The 17,360-nt window shown below is 34.3% G+C and overlaps 1 protein-coding gene across 1 annotated transcript in view; it reads left to right on the top strand.

The window, feature by feature from the left end:
* The window catches only part of LOC133325270 (serine-rich adhesin for platelets), a 103,289-nt gene extending 86,702 nt beyond the window's left edge, over positions 1-16,587 (top strand). Inside the window, exons 10-16 of the mRNA XM_061534061.1 lie at positions 7,363-7,995; positions 8,586-8,808; positions 9,340-10,376; positions 15,323-15,819; positions 15,884-16,033; positions 16,094-16,224; positions 16,343-16,587. Of these exons, the coding sequence (XP_061390045.1) occupies positions 7,363-7,995; positions 8,586-8,808; positions 9,340-10,376; positions 15,323-15,819; positions 15,884-16,033; positions 16,094-16,224; positions 16,343-16,526 (2,855 nt within the window). The 3' untranslated portion in view covers positions 16,527-16,587. The remainder of the gene's footprint in view (positions 1-7,362; positions 7,996-8,585; positions 8,809-9,339; positions 10,377-15,322; positions 15,820-15,883; positions 16,034-16,093; positions 16,225-16,342) is intronic.
* The last annotated feature ends 773 nt before the right edge of the window (positions 16,588-17,360 follow it).

Genomic DNA, 17,360 nt, shown 5'->3' with positions numbered 1-17,360 from the left:
CTACATCATCTCAACCAGAACAAATTATCATTGCGGAATCTTCGACGGTTCCCCAAGAGCAACTAGATGGAATTCAAGATAAAGGATCCGAGGTAGCAGCATCGGAAACAGAATTAGTAACTGCAGCCTCTGATGTTCCTGTATCCGAAGGTCAGGCTGCAGAAGTTTGTATTTCCAAAACTATAACAACAGAAAGTGAAAAGTCACAGGTTCCATCGACACCGGTAGCCAATGCCGAAGGCGAAGCGTCAGAAACTCGAACTTCAGATGTGCAAGAATCTAAAGTTTCAGAAATTCTTGATGAAAATACAAAAACAATTCCAAGTGACAACAGTTTTATTGAAGCCCCGGAATCAAAGTCTACAGTCTCGGATGTTGCATCATCTGACGTTTCTGTATCCGAATCTTCGACGGTTCCCCAAGAGAAACTAGATGGAATTCAAGATAAAGGACCAAATGACTGTGCAGATACAGCTCACAGTTATTCAGAAAAGACTGATAAGGTTTCTTTCGAGCCAACTGCTTTGAAAGAAGTAGAAGGCACTGTACAAGAAACGTGCACTGAAGAAACTTCGAAGCTAGATGACAAGTTGGTGCATGAGAATCCTAAAGAAAAATCTGAATCAGTTCAAGAAGTTGCAGAAAAGAAAGTCGACAATGAAACTACCTCAGAAAATGCTATTGAAACTACTGGTTCAACGGAAGAGAATATCACTATTCAAATAGACGAACAAACAACAGAAGAGAAAGTTCCTATTCCACCATCTGAATCCTTTTCGACTGCTGATGTTACAGATATCACGTCAGCTACGCCTCACGAAGAAATTAGTACAGCTGATACTTCTTCCTCTGTGACAGAAGATCAAATTTCTACTGAAATGCCTTTAAGTACTTCCGTAACGGATACTACTTTTGTCGAAAGTGCTTCAAAGAATCAAATAGAACCGAACACCGGAGAAAATAATTCGACTGAGTCCGCGTCGATATCACAAAATGATTCAGATAACACAGTTCCTAACACGACCACAGCTCAAGAGGTGGCAGATATTTCAGCAACTGATAAAGAATCCGGTTCAGAATCGGCGGAATCCACAACACATGTTGAAAAGACAATAACTTCTACAGAAACTACAATTGACCACGTGAAGGCTTCTGAACTTGAAGTTTGTTCTGCAATCCCTGATCAAGCATCGCTTCTAGAGAAGGTGTCTTCTGAAATAAAATTAGTTGAATCGACAAATGACCAAGTCAAATCTACCGATGATGCATTATCATCTGTACCAGAAGTGTGTTCCGCTACCTCTGCTCCACAAACATCGCTTCAAAAGCCCACAAAAGAATCAACGGAATTGGAAAAAGAACAAACCATTGAAAAGGAATCTTCTGGACCAGGAGAAAGTGATGTGATGACTTCCTCAGCTAATATTGAAACTGTTCCACCTGGGCAGGATTATTCAAATGCAGCTACTATGGAAGCAACAAATACTATAGAAAATAAAACTCCTGAATCAGAAGTATGTCCCATTGAGGATGTCATATCAGAAGATTCCACAATATCACAAACTGTAGATAAAGCTATTGAATCAGTAAACGCTTCTACATCTCAGCCAGATGATCACATTCCATTGCCAGAATCAGCTTTAATTGAAGTAAGTGCAGATGTGGCGGAATCTACTTCTTCTGCAGAGGTTCCTAGTACGGAAATTGAAACAGATGTTGTTGATATTGGTGACGATATGCCGCCAGCATCTGAATTACCACGTAGTGTATCGTTAGCCGAAGAATTGGCATCCGCTATGGAAGCCTCCAATGAAGATAATTCCACAAAGTATATTGTAAAAGAGGGGGAAATAAGCTGCTTGAAACCCGAAAAAGCAAATGTGGAAGAAGTTTCAGAAAATATTAAAGCCGACATTCCAGCATTAACTTCGGAAACTGTGATCCCACAACCTGAGAATGTTACAGCTCCAATATCTGAAGCGAATGCTAAAGAAAATGAGAAACAAATCACAAAGTATGGCGACACCACAGAGGTACAATCTTCAGCCAACATTCCGGAATCTGAGATGCAGCCATGTGAGAAATCTATGACAACTGAAGTGGGAAAAGAAACAGTTGAGGTGGTAAACGTTGCTTCAAGTGAAATTATCTCCGAGTCTTCTGAAAAACCGGAAGTATCAATTCCTTCAAAAACTGATGAAGGAATCACAAAGAATAGCACAGCATCAACAGACCAACCTTCGACAAAAATTTCTGAATCTGTGATTCAGCCCACAGACAGTGAAACATCTCAAGTTACTAAACCTGACGCATATTCTTCAGAAAAGCAAGAAGTTACCCCTGTCTCAGCGAATGAAGAAGAAATTCCACAGGAATTGGTGATTCCGCCAACTGAGAAAACTTCTTTGGAAGTAGAAAAAGAAACAGATACGGTAACGACAAGTGAAATACCCACAGAATCCAACGAAAATGAACAATCGTCGGCAAACATTTCCGAATCTAAGACCGATGCTCCACAACAAAAAGAAATTGTCCGTCCCGCATATGAAGAAAAAATAATAAAGGCTGATGAAACACCTACGGAAACATATTCTCTTCCTTCAGCTTCGGAAATACCTTCACTTGAGGAACCTACTACGAAAGAAGAAAAGGAAACTGTTGAAATTTCCCAAAACCTTGAGGATTCCACCTCTAAAACTTCCGAGGAAACCACAAAGATTACTGAAGAATCAATAGAACAGAATCCGCCTATCGTTTCAGAATCTGTGATAAATTCAGAAAATCAAAAGGTATTCATTCCGGCAGCAACTGTAGAAGAAATTAAAGAGACCAAAGAAATTATAGAAACATCATCGACAAAACTTTCGGAATCTGTGAAACCCGCTGCAGAAAATTCCGCCCAAGTTTTAGAATCCATAGAACAGACTCCGTCCATTGTTTCAGAATCTGTAATAAATTCAACTGATTTACCAACAGTCGATATTCTTAAATCTACAACATCAGATTCGTCAGAAAATCAGGAGGTATTCCATCCAGCAGCTTGCCAAGAAGAAATTATAGAAAAATCTGAATCTACTATTTCTGAAGTCTCCGCAGAACGTGTGGTTCAATCTGATAATCGCTCCTCTGATCTTCTTAAATCTGAAGCAGTAGAACAAGATGTAAACATTCCAGCAGCTACTGAAGAAGAAATTCAAAAGACTAATGAAGTAATTAAAGAAGAACCGATAATAGTTTTAGAAATAGCGATTTCGACCTCTGAGGTACCTTCTGCTGATGGTCCGCAATCTGAAATAGAAAAAATGCCAGGTGAAATTCCTTTAGATTCAAACGAAAACCAAGAAACTTTTACACCAGCTTCCGAAGTGCCAACAACAGAACAGCCACCAACAATCGTAAAGGAATCGATGACCCTGCAACCTCAGAAAGAGATTCCCGATAGCCCCACAGCTGAAGTAGATCAAATTAATCAAATTAATTCTAGCGAGGTTCTTTTAGATTCTGACATAAAACAGCAATCCATAAGTTCACCACCTACTGAAGTAAAATCAGCAGAAGAGCAGTCCCCAAAGAAAGGTTTTCAACCTGCTGGTTCTCCCATTCAAAGTTTAGATATATCGATTGAACCAACAAATACGGAGGAAAAATGTGAAACTTTGTCGGAACCACTAAAACCCACTTCTTCGACAGCACAAGATAGTGTTGCGGAACCAACAGGTTTCCCATCAGGTATCATACAAGATATAAGTCCCAGTAATACTTTCGAAATATCATCTAGAATAGAAGTATCAGAACAAATGCCAAATCGACAACAAATACAACAAAAATTTATGGAAACATTTACAACAGATCTGACATCGAAACAAAATACAATGGAACAGATATCTTCAATATCTGGCACAATAAACGCTGAACAATCTTTAGATGAAGTGACATCGATTGAAATAGATCCAGAAGTTGATACATCGCAATCTGGGGAGACTGAAAAAATAAACGACAAAGATATTAATGAAGTTTCGTCCAATATAATAGAACCTGAGGAGTTACCTCAATCTAACGAATCTCCAGTAGATTTTATAGAGCAACCTTCTTCCATTGGAGACCTAATATCGCAACCAAAAGCCTCTGCCACCACCAATGAATCCCAGAAGAGTTCACCTACAATTTCCAACGAAATCCCCTTTGAGAAACCACTCGAAATTCTTATGCAGCAAATGCCACCTGATCAAATTGTTGAAAATCCCTTAAACTCTATTGAATTACCAATGCAACCACCAGAAGCACTTGACATCCCACCACCTTGTGTTGACTTAAAAGATTTGCTAAAGAAACCTTTAAATACCAAAACCCTTTCGGAATCTTTAGAGGTTCATATATCTTCTTTAGAATCTACAGGTACTACAGAGGATACTACCGTAGTGGAAGATTTTATGCCACCTCCAGATGGTCCCCTGATGATGACAATGAAAACTCCTCCCAATATAAGTTCGCGCATACCTCTGTTACTAATGACGGGTATGCCCATGATGCCGGCATATACACCGAAAAGTTCTTCTGTACGGAAATCAGATTCTCGGGAGATATCTGAAGGCAGTCGGAAAATTGTTAATGCAGAAATCAAAGCTCCAATTAGGGAGAAACCATTCATGGAAGGTATATTAAGCCCCACGCAAATTCCCTTAGTAGATATGCCAACAAGTTTAGAAATAAATAAGAAAATCGAACAGGGGAAGCCAACGGAAAATGTTTTGGTACTTGAGACCTCCTCTACGCATGAGATGGAATTGAAGCAAGAAAATCGTCTTTTGACCTCCTCAAAAGAAAATATGCAGTTTACAATGAATTTGGCGCCCAAATCAACATCCATAGAATATGATATATCGGCAAATCAAATAATTGAATCTATTGCCTCAGAATATGAAATGACTTCGAAAGAACTGAAAAATGATTCTAAAGAGGTTATCGCAAAAGAAAATAATATGGCAAAGGAAGTAATTTCAAGTCTACAAAGGGTCTCGTCAAATTCCTCTGAGGTCCCAACCGCAAATATCAAATCTAAAATTCCAAAATCGAAATTAGTTCCTGCTGAAAATATTTACCTAGATGAAATCTCATTGGATTCATCCTCATGCTCCTCAACAAATCAAGATTCCAGTAGCGGTTCCGAACCTAATGCCGCTTTATTAAATGTGCCGCAACAGGGCGACACAAGAAAGTTGCAAATCCTAACAAGATGCGATGCCATATCCTTGTCATCATGTTCAGATGCATCTGTAGCCACGGTAAATGAAAATGTGCGCGGTGAAAAATATATACCATCATCTGAAGTTTCCTCCGATGATTTATCCATGGAATATAAGCGTAGTGAAAGTTCTGATTCACATAAACGTTTTAAGGAAATTTTTGTACTTACGGTTGATTTACCAGTGCCACCGGAGGCCTCGAGGTATGGTTCTGACGAGGAAGATATAAGGGTTTCAAAAATCGAAAAGGAAAACCAGATGGAAAATACTTCTGGTATCCAAGACGAAAGCCAGCTGATAGATGTCTACGATTTGGTAGACCAAAGTCCGAACTCTACTGCAGAGGGAACTGCACCGAAGCCTGAAAATAATAAAGACGAATTAATAGACATTTCACTACAATCAGAACCCTCAATAAATAATACCTCTACATTAAATTTGGCCGCCCAGGCCATGTCTTCTCCAGCAATGGAATCTGCAATGATAAAAGAAGAAAATACATTACAACTAGATATTATGGATACTCTAAGGTCCGATTTTGAACCTGGTATGATTAAAAAAGACATATCAGAATATGATAAAGAGAATCAGACCAAGGACGATATTATTGAGACTTCAATGCCAGATATTATAAATCAAACCACTTCTCCGAAATCAGAAATAGTTGAACCAGATATGCAAAAGTCGAATTCCGATGTAAAGAAACGATCAAAACTTGAAATTACCAAAACTTCTAAAATCGATATAGTACCTGAGTCGATACTTTCGACTATGACTTCCAACAAAACTAAATCTGAAATGATTATCGAAGAAATGCCGAACTCGGATTCCACGCAAATGATGCAATCAAAATTAGATCCGTTTAACACGCCTACAACAGCTCTGAATATTTCAGTCCTTAACAAGAAAGATATAACTTCTGAATTTGTTTCAGAAGTTCATACAGAATCTGATTATCCTGAATCAGTATTTGTAAAGGAATATGAAAGTACTGACAACTCTACCAAAGATTTGAAACCGAACATATCTACCTCTGAAGAGATATTAACCACACCACAGTGTGCCATTGAAGCCAATAAATTATCCAATGACTATGACAAACCTAAGATAAGTAAAGTAATGGCCAAATCACCTGCCATAACATCTCTAACCTCCATTGAAGAGGTTGAAGAATACGATGCTACTACTGAAAGCAGTTCCAAACACCTTCGAAAACTTCCCCTAAACAAAAAACCTTGCGACAAATCCCAAAGTATATCTTTTGAGGAAATCCATTCTCCATTACAAACACGACAATCAAACGAAACCGAAACAGAATCTGAATCGGAAAGCGAATCAGAAAACGAATTAAAAAGCCCCAACGAATCAACGAAAATAACCCCCAACGAAGAACAACGAACGAAAACAAACAAAATCATGAAATTGCAACGTCAATATGGAATTGAATACACCACACCGAGTTTAGATGATGGTTATCACGCAATAACACCACCAACATCACCACCGCCACCACTACCAACATCTGCTCCCAACAACAATACCAACACCAATAGCTTGGCAACAATTTGCCACAAACACATACAAGATAAACATCTTGTGGCTGCCCTTGAAAGTCGTCGTCGTTGTACCCTGCTCATGCATAGATTTTTAAGTACCATCGATTCATATCATTCCAGTAGGGAGGATTGTGATGAAATATTAGAGGAGAAGGTGGAGAAGGTAATTACTCACAAAACTCCTCCCTCTCAAACTGAGGTATTAACAACACCCAATGTCACCACCACTGAATGTTGTATCCCACCACAAATGAATGTTTGTCCCAACACCACTAGTGCTTCTTCTTCTTCTAATACTACTACTACTACCGCTGATTTATGTTCTAATTCTATGTGTAATCGTTGTTGTTGTGGTTCGACAACAGCAACAACATCACCTGCAACTCCTCCTCTTGCACCCACACTTGCAATAGTAGATAGAGCAACAAGCAAATCTATCCGCCATCAAAGATCATTATCCTGCAATGATTATGATGAGGATTGTAGTAGTGATACGTTCATTGTAACTGTGTCGAATAATTTTCAAATTTCATATAATTTTATTAATGCAATTCTTTTCTCAGATCAATTAAGCATTAATAATACCAGTCAGACAGATGATGATGGTGATGATGATGGCGACGACTACGATGGTAAAAGTCGATTGACCAGCACCGAAGAAATGGAAGATTTAACATTGAGTTCAGATGAAATAACTGAGGAAAGGAAGAAGGGAGGAGGAGGAGGGGATAATACTTTAGTTGATAAGTTAGAGGAGAACAAGAATAGAGATCTAAATAGCAATAGCAATAATACTAATGATACAACTACAACAATAGATTTTACTAATACAACTACTACCACTTCTACTACTAATACAAACTCTACTAATATCACAGCCAATGAAACTATCCCAGATAGTCAAAACGAAAATAAACTCGCAACGAATACTAATCTTAATAGTACACCACCTAACAATAATACGACCACCATAACCCCCACTAACTCAAATACTCCCACCACCGCCATCAACGACCAACAAACCTCTGATATTAACCCTAAAGACCAAGAAGAAGAACAACTAACCCAAACCCCAATAACTTTAAATGGATCTTCTAACCACGACATGACTCAGGAAACGATAACAAAAATGGAAGAAACAGAAACTGATGATGATGAAAATGATCGAATAACCACACTGAGAAAATTCCTGCCAGGTACCACACTCACTACTACTAATACAAAATCATCATAAACTTTGATCTGCAACATCAACCAATCAAAAAATTCATAAACTCGGTGTGGTGTAATAGCTCGCTCGTTTGCTCTCTATATCTCTCTCCAATATGCCTCGTATTATCGTAAAACATCGATGTTGTTGTATTTGTTGGATGTTGGCTCCTTCTTCTCATCATTGTTGTATAATTGTGTTGTGTTCTTATCTGTTTAATCATTAAAGTTATGTGTCTATTTGTTTGTCTGTCTGTGTTTTTCTTATAAAAACGGAAATGGTTATAATGAACAAAATTTGGAATGGAAACAATCTATCCCCTTAATATTAAATTTATAAGGACCATCAATATTTCTTATATGCAAATGAATATTGTATTTGTTTTTCCACTTCCAAAACTTGTCCATTATAATTAATTTTCAAAATATTTATCCATTATTTATTTTATTTCAGCTTTGTTTAGAGTGAGACCACCCTAGGCTAATATTAAATGTTAGGTCAAGGAGTATTTTATTGTTGTGATAGTTATGGATTTCCTATTCCTATTAAAAAAATCATTAAAATTTTCCTTTTCAGGTTCTATTGCAGAACGTGAATACAAGAAATGGTATAATGCTGTTGAAATGCCCAATAATCCATATGCGCCGGAAGCTCTCAAACGTCGCATAAGCGGCAGTCAAGAACGTTTCATTGATCTGCCTAATATAAATGCATCGACAGAAGTCAGCCCTCTGGAAATGTTAACCAAAGACAAAGTTGAAGCTGATGAAGCCAATCAACGAGAAAATGAATATAGAAGGTAAGGTTAAAGTGATGGTATATAAACGACAATCAAAGAATTTAAAAGGACATTTTGAAACCTTTTCTGTCAAAATTCTTCGGAATACTCATCTGTGTCGTATATATTATTTTTCATTCCTTTTTTTATAAGAAGGCGAATGAAAGTTTTATAACTTCTTGGTCCAAGTACTCTGCTTGGAAAATAATGAAATATCTGTAAAAAAATATTAATATATATTTAAGTTGAAATATATGTTAAAAACTTACATTGATACTGGTTCATGCCTTCGGGGTAGTTTGATATCAGAATAGTCATATATTTCCATCGATGTCTATTTCCATGAGGTGATAAATATTTTCATTCCATTCATATAAAGGTCGTATGAAGACTATGGATAAAATAAAAGTCATAAACTATAAAATTAATTCACAATTTTAATTTTGACAAATAATTTGAATAGCTTCGATTGGTTCCATGGAATTTGTGATATTTTTTTAATATTATCCTAATAACACCTAATTTTTTTTTTTAATTTCTTCCCTTTTTTAGATACAGTCGCGATTATTATATCAATGACGGCTCGGCAAAATCATCACAAGTATCATCACCGGTGCGTGAAATTGCTGCAACTAGCAAGGATGTAGTAACAGAGGTAAACAAGCCAAACAATCACACCAACATCAACAACAATATGAACAAGAATAAGAACATTAATGAAACATTTGAGAATCATACAAAAACTAGTAGTAGTAACAGCAAAAGTAAAACAACCACTAACAGCAACAATAACGATTGTCATTGGACGCTATCGACCCCAGTGCGTCGTGCTAGTTCCCTTAAATATTTAAATCATAATTTAACATCCCCAACACCATCATCAGCATCAGTAATGCAACAAAGATTATCGATTGGTAGTAGTAGGCCAGCAACATCGGCTTCAAATTATCATATCGATGAGAGTAATGATGATTATTATTATCCTCAACGTTCATCAAATCGTCATTCACATCATCATCATCGTTATTCCAATAGAAATTATCGGTATAACAATGAGGAAGACAATTATGAATATAATGATAATTATGATGATGAGGGTGTCGATGAAGATCCCCAATTGGATTTAATATCACAACGTTCATGGAAAAGTAGTTCAGCTTTGAATACCACCACCAATAAACGTAGAACCATGAGTATGTTAAGTGTATTCAGCGGTAATAGCAGCAGCAGTCGTTGCGGTAGTGTTGTTAGCTCTAGATCATGCAGTCATCATCAACCGGATTCTAGTGTTTTGACACAATTTGAAAAACAATTACTGCACAAGGATTTGAAACGTAATAGTTTTCGTGCTGTCTCGGCAACGACCAAAGATTTTGTCCTAAATCCCCTGTTTGAAAAGCAACAATTCTTTAATGGTGAGGGGGGACTAAAATTGTCGATAGCTAAACCGAAAATGGAAGAGGCTGACGATGGGGACGTTGATAGTCAGAGTGAAAAACTTAAGCGGCATCAACAATGTGATGATCAAGGCGGTGATTCGGGTGTTGATAGTTGTCTAAATGGTTTCAGTGAAAAAGCCAGGGATGAGGGTAAACTGAAAATTGTTGATGATGGTTTTATATTTTAAAATTTGTTTGGCTAGGAATAACAAAAAATTGTGAAATATGAAAATTGCAGGGGACAATTCAGGGACATAGAAGGAATTCTCTCAAAGAAACATGAAATTAAAGCAGAAGAAAACATAAAAATTTTCTCCTGCAACTGATGAGCCTAAAAGTATGCTCTATTTTTTATGTTAAAGAGGCAATGCTATTTGCATTGGGGAGAAATTTGACTTTGGAAATCAACGAACTGGACTTCAAATGATTAGCATTCCTTGCTGACATATCTATACATAATAATGTTTCTAATTGTGTTTTGGTCCTTCTGATCTGAATCTCAGTCCAAATTGTTCTGCAAGTGCCAAAATTGTGTATTGCAAAAATATGAAGAGATATTCGTCATTTCTAAAATATTAAATTATTTAATTGTTGGTGAAGGGTGTTATAACCTTTCACTTAGTGTTTAGTTTTAGTTCTGTGGGGTTTTTGGTGGCAAGACAAATGATAGGAAAAAAATTAAGCGAAGTCTTCCACAAGAATTAATATTAGATGTAAGTTTGAAGTTGAAACATTCATAGATATCTTACTGTATAAAATATTAATGAAATAAGAAGAAGCATTAGGTTTCCGAAACTAGAATTTAGGAACTATTAAGAGAAAAGAATTAATTTGGTTTGACATTTCACAACAGGCAAAGCCTTTTTTCACATTGTAACCCCTCCTATTTCGGGATGTCAAGATATAACGACCGGGAGTAAGACGCCATTGAGAATATGATTTTCATTATCGATTGACATTTTGATGTGGGTTTTCCCTGCAGGGCATCCAGAAACAGGAACTTTGTAGAATTCAACTAGTTACTAGTCAGACTACACAACGTTTTAGAAAGAATAATATTCAAGTGGTAACAAAGCTATAAATAAAAAATAGGATAAATGTATATTCTGGTAGGGTAATAGATAACTTTAAGGATAAACTACGACATATCTTTCTTCAATTTAATTGAAAATTAAAATAAGCAGAGTTTCCCTTCTTCCCTAACCAACTTCCCTTATAATTATTTTTCTAGGCAATTTAGTTTGAAATTGTTTTTTTTGATAGTGCCATGATATATAAATTTTCCCCCATAACGTTTTCGATACCATTTTTAATTTGAAATTTAACCTCAATTAACAAACCAATATATAATATGACTTTAATATGAAATTTGAAAATTTTTATATCGAAATTAATTTTGAAATAATAATAATAAATTGGCAAAAAATAAAATTGCTTGTTTGTATCAATAATATTTAGTTAATAATAATTTTAGTTATAGTTACTACTTTTTTTCTTAGTTGTAAGCCTACAAAAAATATATGAACATTTGTTATTGAAATTTGAGTGCGCACCTAAACAATTATGATTATTTATAATGCAGAAATTTGTTTTTAATTGAGTTAAAAAAATTATATTATTTTTACTTTTTGTAATCTAACAATGTTTGATTTTGAATTTGATAATAATTTTTTGCTTTGAATTATAATAATATTCCTCTATATACCCCAAAAAATAATATGAAATAAATCAGAACAATTCTTATAAATGAATGACAAAAAACAAACAGAAACAAATGTTTTAGTAAAATTTTTCTTTTTTCTAAAAAACAAAAACGAAAACAATTGACAAAACTAAAAATCAAATACTGACAAAATTAAAACTAAAAAAATACATGTTTTTTAACAAAATTGGTAAGTACAATATAACTGAAAAATAAAAAATAATTGAAAATAATCATAACCTCAATGTTTGTATTCAATGTGAATTATAATCTATTTGATATTGTTTGAATTAATTTGGTTTGCTGGCTCTACAATGTTATAACAAAATTTTACTAACAACATTTGTTTCACTTCAAAATTTAGAAAATTGTAATTTATGTTAATAATTGGTGTGCTTGTAATTTGTAGTAAATTAAAATTAATTGTTATATAGAATTGTTTATATGTAGTGTAGTTGTTGTAAATTAACCCATATGTTTAACATTAACTTGTACAATAACTCTAGCTATAATATTATTCTTGATGTGAATATTTACATTTTGTGGGTTGTATGTTTGTTATGCTGTGTTGTAATATAACATTTTTGTTTTGACAACAACTACTAACAAAATGTTACTAAACCTATTTCGCGATGTCCAACAAAAATTCTAGAAAGTTAGAAACTGTACATTTTTGCTTACAAATAATATGTACAAATTTTATTACGATAAAAATTTTTCCTTTATGATATTGAAAAAAATAATACATTTCTGTTGTACGAGAACAGACCAAAGTAATGTTTGCAACACGGAGCCTGATATCTCAAGCAAAAAAAGTTTATTAACTACGGTTTCAAAACAACTATAAACATTTCACAAATTTCACTATATATTTCATATATACCTATGTCGAAAATGGTGAACGATTATATTCAGAACAAGCAGCTAAAACGCCATTAATGTGATGATAATGGCGGTGATTCTGGTTTTGATAATTGTTTAAATTTTTGGTAATGGTTTTATATTTTAAAATTTTAGCTAGGAAACAATATGGAAATAAGGCTACACAAATATGACAAAATAGAAACGATACAAATTATGGACTTAGAACGGATTCTCAAAAAAGAATTAAATGCAAGCCGATGCAAAAGTTAAGAAGAAATTTTCAACTGCAACTAATGACCCTAAAAGTATGCTCCATTTTCTTTATATTGTATGTACAATACAATTTTAATGTTGTCCTATCCCAGCTAACAATTTGTTGCGAGGTTCATTCTCTCCAAAAGGTTCCGATTTTGATGCCGAATTCGTACCGCAATCGAAAAAAAATTGTGTGAAGGTGCCTCGAATTCTTAAGTGTTGTCGAAAAAAAATCTAACGGGATATTCGATATTTTTACGGGTAAAAATCGGTATTTAAAGAGAAATCAAACATTTTTTGTACAATTTCGGATCCAAATCTATAGGAATATGGGCAGAATATACATATAATGATTTTCGGATACATTTTCAGAAAATCTAAAAAAGGATTGGGCCTTTGGTACGATATTCGGAAATTTTTCGGATTTTTGATCCGAAATTCGTACAATTATCGGCTGTTGCATCCGAAATTCGAAAAAAAAACAATGAATACTTTCGAAAATTTTATTCGAAAATCTAACATAAAAATCCTGGTTATTTTTAAGAAGTTTTAATTGAAATTCTGAAATTATTTTTTATCGAAATGACTGGCCTTTGGTATGAAATTAGGAAATTTACCGGAGTTTGATCCGAAGTTAGGAAAATTGTCGGCTGTTTGTTCCGAAATTCGGAATAAGCTATGAATACTTTCGGAAGCTCTTTTTCGAAAAATCTTTAAGAATCCTGATAACTTTTTAAGACATTTCTTACATATACCGAAAGTGTGAATCGAGATTTAAAATCCTGAATATTTTCGAACATTTAACCTAACATTTGACATTTTCCGAACGAAATTATTGCAATTCGAGATTTTGGGTTCATGTTCTGACAACACCAATATAAAGGTCCCGTTTCTTTTTTTATTTCCATTATCCTATGCGTAGTTTTTAAAGAAATTGGCTGTATTTTGGCCTTCCGAATTCTTACGTGGGTTAAAAACCTATTGGCAGAAAAATTTAGGTTTCAGGGGCATCTAGAAATAATCTCAAAGCTATCGGAACAGTTTCGAGCAGAGTTCCATTTAATAACATAGCTAAATTAACCTTAAGTTTTGTTAAGAAATAACTTCTGAGTGTGTGGGTGTGTGATGGTAGTACTAACTTCCATAACACGAAGTCAAATTTTCTTAATGTCGTAGCACACATAGTGACAGTATCACCAAGAACGTAAATTATAATAAGTGACCATGAATAGAAGCTTTTTCCAGAATAGTGTTGGTTCGACTCATGGAATGGGCTGCGGTATTTTGGTACTTATTTTAAACAATATTATTTAAATTATTTCCAAAATAATTTGAATTCCTAGTCAGTTTGGAAGAATGTGCATAAATTCATATTTTTATGGGGTGATTGTTGTATAGCTATTAGTTGCATAAACTCGACTAATTTTGCTTCTAGAAATTCAATTTTTGTAGAATGGCTTTTTCATAAATTATGGAAAATTGTACAGGGATTTTATTGGAGGTCCATTTAATGTACTTCGATTTTTTGGGCAATATAATGGATGTTCATAATGTTCAACGCTATCTGAATCTGAATAACCATTTTATAGACGGAACACAGTTACTAAAAAAATGGTTCAAGACCCATTACCTCTTGGGAAAATAGCGAGACATACATTATACCACCAAATTGTCATCTATCGACTTAGAACACCTAATGAAATAGATACAAAAATTACGGAATGAAAAAATATATTTTTAAAATTACTTAGTTAGAAAACTTTTCATAACGATTTTAAGCAAATCAATGAAAGGGATGGATATGGTAAACTATTCGAAGGCTATTTGAACATCAAGAAGTTGGCTTTAACGTAAAGGATTCAATGGATGTTTGGCATTTTAATATTAAGATATATTTATAGATTCATATTTAAGCTTCATAGAAAAGTATTGATCGGAACTGCATACTAAACTCTCATCTATGAAGAAATGTCATTATTCTCTTTAGAAATTATTAAACATAAAATTATGTAGTAAAAGTAGTAGATCGTAGAACGAAAGATGGAGTTTTTTATTTTAGGCGAACATATGTACCCTGTTTTCCTTTCATATATGTTTTTCTGTCCTGCATATATCCTATCCTGTTTTATATATTTATTTATTTACTAACAAAATTTATATTTCTATATGGTTTTTATGTTCTTTTCTTTTTCCCACACATTCGCATACATATAACTACACCATATTCTTTAGGCTAAATCAAGCAAATTCGATAAGTCTCCAACAACTTTGACAGTGCCTGAAACTGTACAGCCACCACAAGTGGAAAAATCTGAAACTGCTTCAGATTTATACAAAGCCATACCAGCTCAAGTAGTAATGACGGTGGAGGATAATACAACAACATCATCATCATCTCTTGATACCATGTCGCAACAATCATTACAATCTGGTGTAGGTGGTGGAGCCACGACCAGTGATGATTCGGATACAATAAAAATATATAATTTTAAGAAACAAGAAACAACGACTCTTAGTCGGGAGGGAGATCGAGATGTGGCTGCTAGTGAATCAACGAAAAAAGAAGAGGCGACAAAACAGGCTCCCGGCGAAACAATAGCCAAAGAACGACCAACGATGCTAAATATAAGTCGACAGGAAAGTACAACACCATTGAGTGCGGGTACAACGCCCACACGGGGTTCAACACCGCCGGCATTCAAATTTTTACAACCAAAACGAAAGCTGTTAAATCCAAGTCAAGTTTTGTCCCAAGATGATGATGATGGAGAGGTAAATATTTCATCTTCATTAACCTGCCAAGAATATTTATTTATTCCTGTTTTTTTTATGATAGCAACCATCATGTAGCCAGGACAAACCAGATAAACCTGTCATCGAAAAGGAAGTGGTCCATGCATTGCCTTCGGTAAAGGCCTTGGCCAGAGCCTTTTTAATGACTTCATCATCGTCCCAACATTCAGCCGAAAGAATATGGCCACGAAAGGTGAGGATTTTTTCGAAATATGATATAAGGCGTTATTAAAGATGTTGTTTTTGTTTTTAGGCTAAAACGATACCCGGACAATTGAAAACTCCCACAAAATCCATTGTAAAACCAATTGAAAGTCCAAAAGCCGAGGTAGATAAATCAGAGGAAGATGCCACAATAGCATCTGATTTATCATCTCTGGAAACGTAAGTTATCTTCTATGGCTAGTATATAAGTTTAATAATGCATAAGAAATGTATCCCATTTTTGGGAGATTCCCAAGAAAAAGTCTGATTTTCTAAGTTGTTTTTTCCTCCATTACAGAGATCCATCATCGGCTGGAAAAACGCCAGATGATACCAAAGACCAACCGAAATCAACGACACCCGCAAATACTCCCACCACACCAGTCAAAGCAACAACGACAGCGACAACACCCACCACTCCCGTGCGGCAAGGCGTCCTTAAAAGTAATATTGCTTTCTTTGAAAATTTAAAGTTTAAGTAAATATTAATTTGGAAAGGAAATTCGACAACAACAACAACTAAAACTACTGCGTAGGAAATTCTAAAGAATTGGATACTATTTTCATTTGTAAAGAAAATAATAATTAACAATTCGATCTGCAAACAAGGTGAAAGGAAAAAAAACTAAATTTAAAGTATTTCGAAAAAAAACAAATAGGTGCCATTGTACGCTTTAATTTATTATTTTTTGTTAGTATTTTGTAATGTTTTTTGTTTTTGTGTATAACCATAACAAATTGTGTGTTATATTTATTTAAAAAAATATATATATAAACCCTCATTAATTTTCTCTAAAGAAAGGAGAAAGAGAAGAAGAAAACAACTGTCGTTCGTTGTCACACATTAGTATTCATTAAAAATACTTCCCCCCTGTCCCACCACATACAAACATAAATTGTAAGAATTAAAAAAAAAAGATGTTGAAGAAGAAAAACAAAAGAATGTTAAAAAAATATATTTGTTAATTTAAAAATAAGTATTTATGATATTATTAAATAGTAGTTTTGTTAAAACAAATATCTATTTAGTTGTGTAAGTCTATGAAAATGAATGAAAAAAAAGAAGTTCTATACAATCTATCTATCAAATCAATTACATTAACATTCTGCCCTACCTACACCGCCCGCCCCAAAATCATAGAACAACTTTTTCATCATTTTGTTTTGTTGCCTAATTTATGTAATAATTTTTCATTACATATATATATATATATATTACCTATAATAGAACTAATATTATAAAAAGGTTTCAAAACAAACATATTAATTTTCATTATATCGAAAATAAAATATTATAATAACGCTTTCATGAACAA

Source organism: Musca vetustissima, unplaced genomic scaffold, assembly GCF_032173495.1.
Source record: "Musca vetustissima isolate MV318-11 ecotype Yass unplaced genomic scaffold, APGP_CSIRO_Mvet_v1 utg16819, whole genome shotgun sequence".
NCBI lineage: Eukaryota > Metazoa > Arthropoda > Insecta > Diptera > Muscidae > Musca > Musca vetustissima.
The sequence above is the reverse complement of the archived record's forward strand: the minus strand, read 5'-3'. Positions and strand labels throughout refer to the sequence as shown.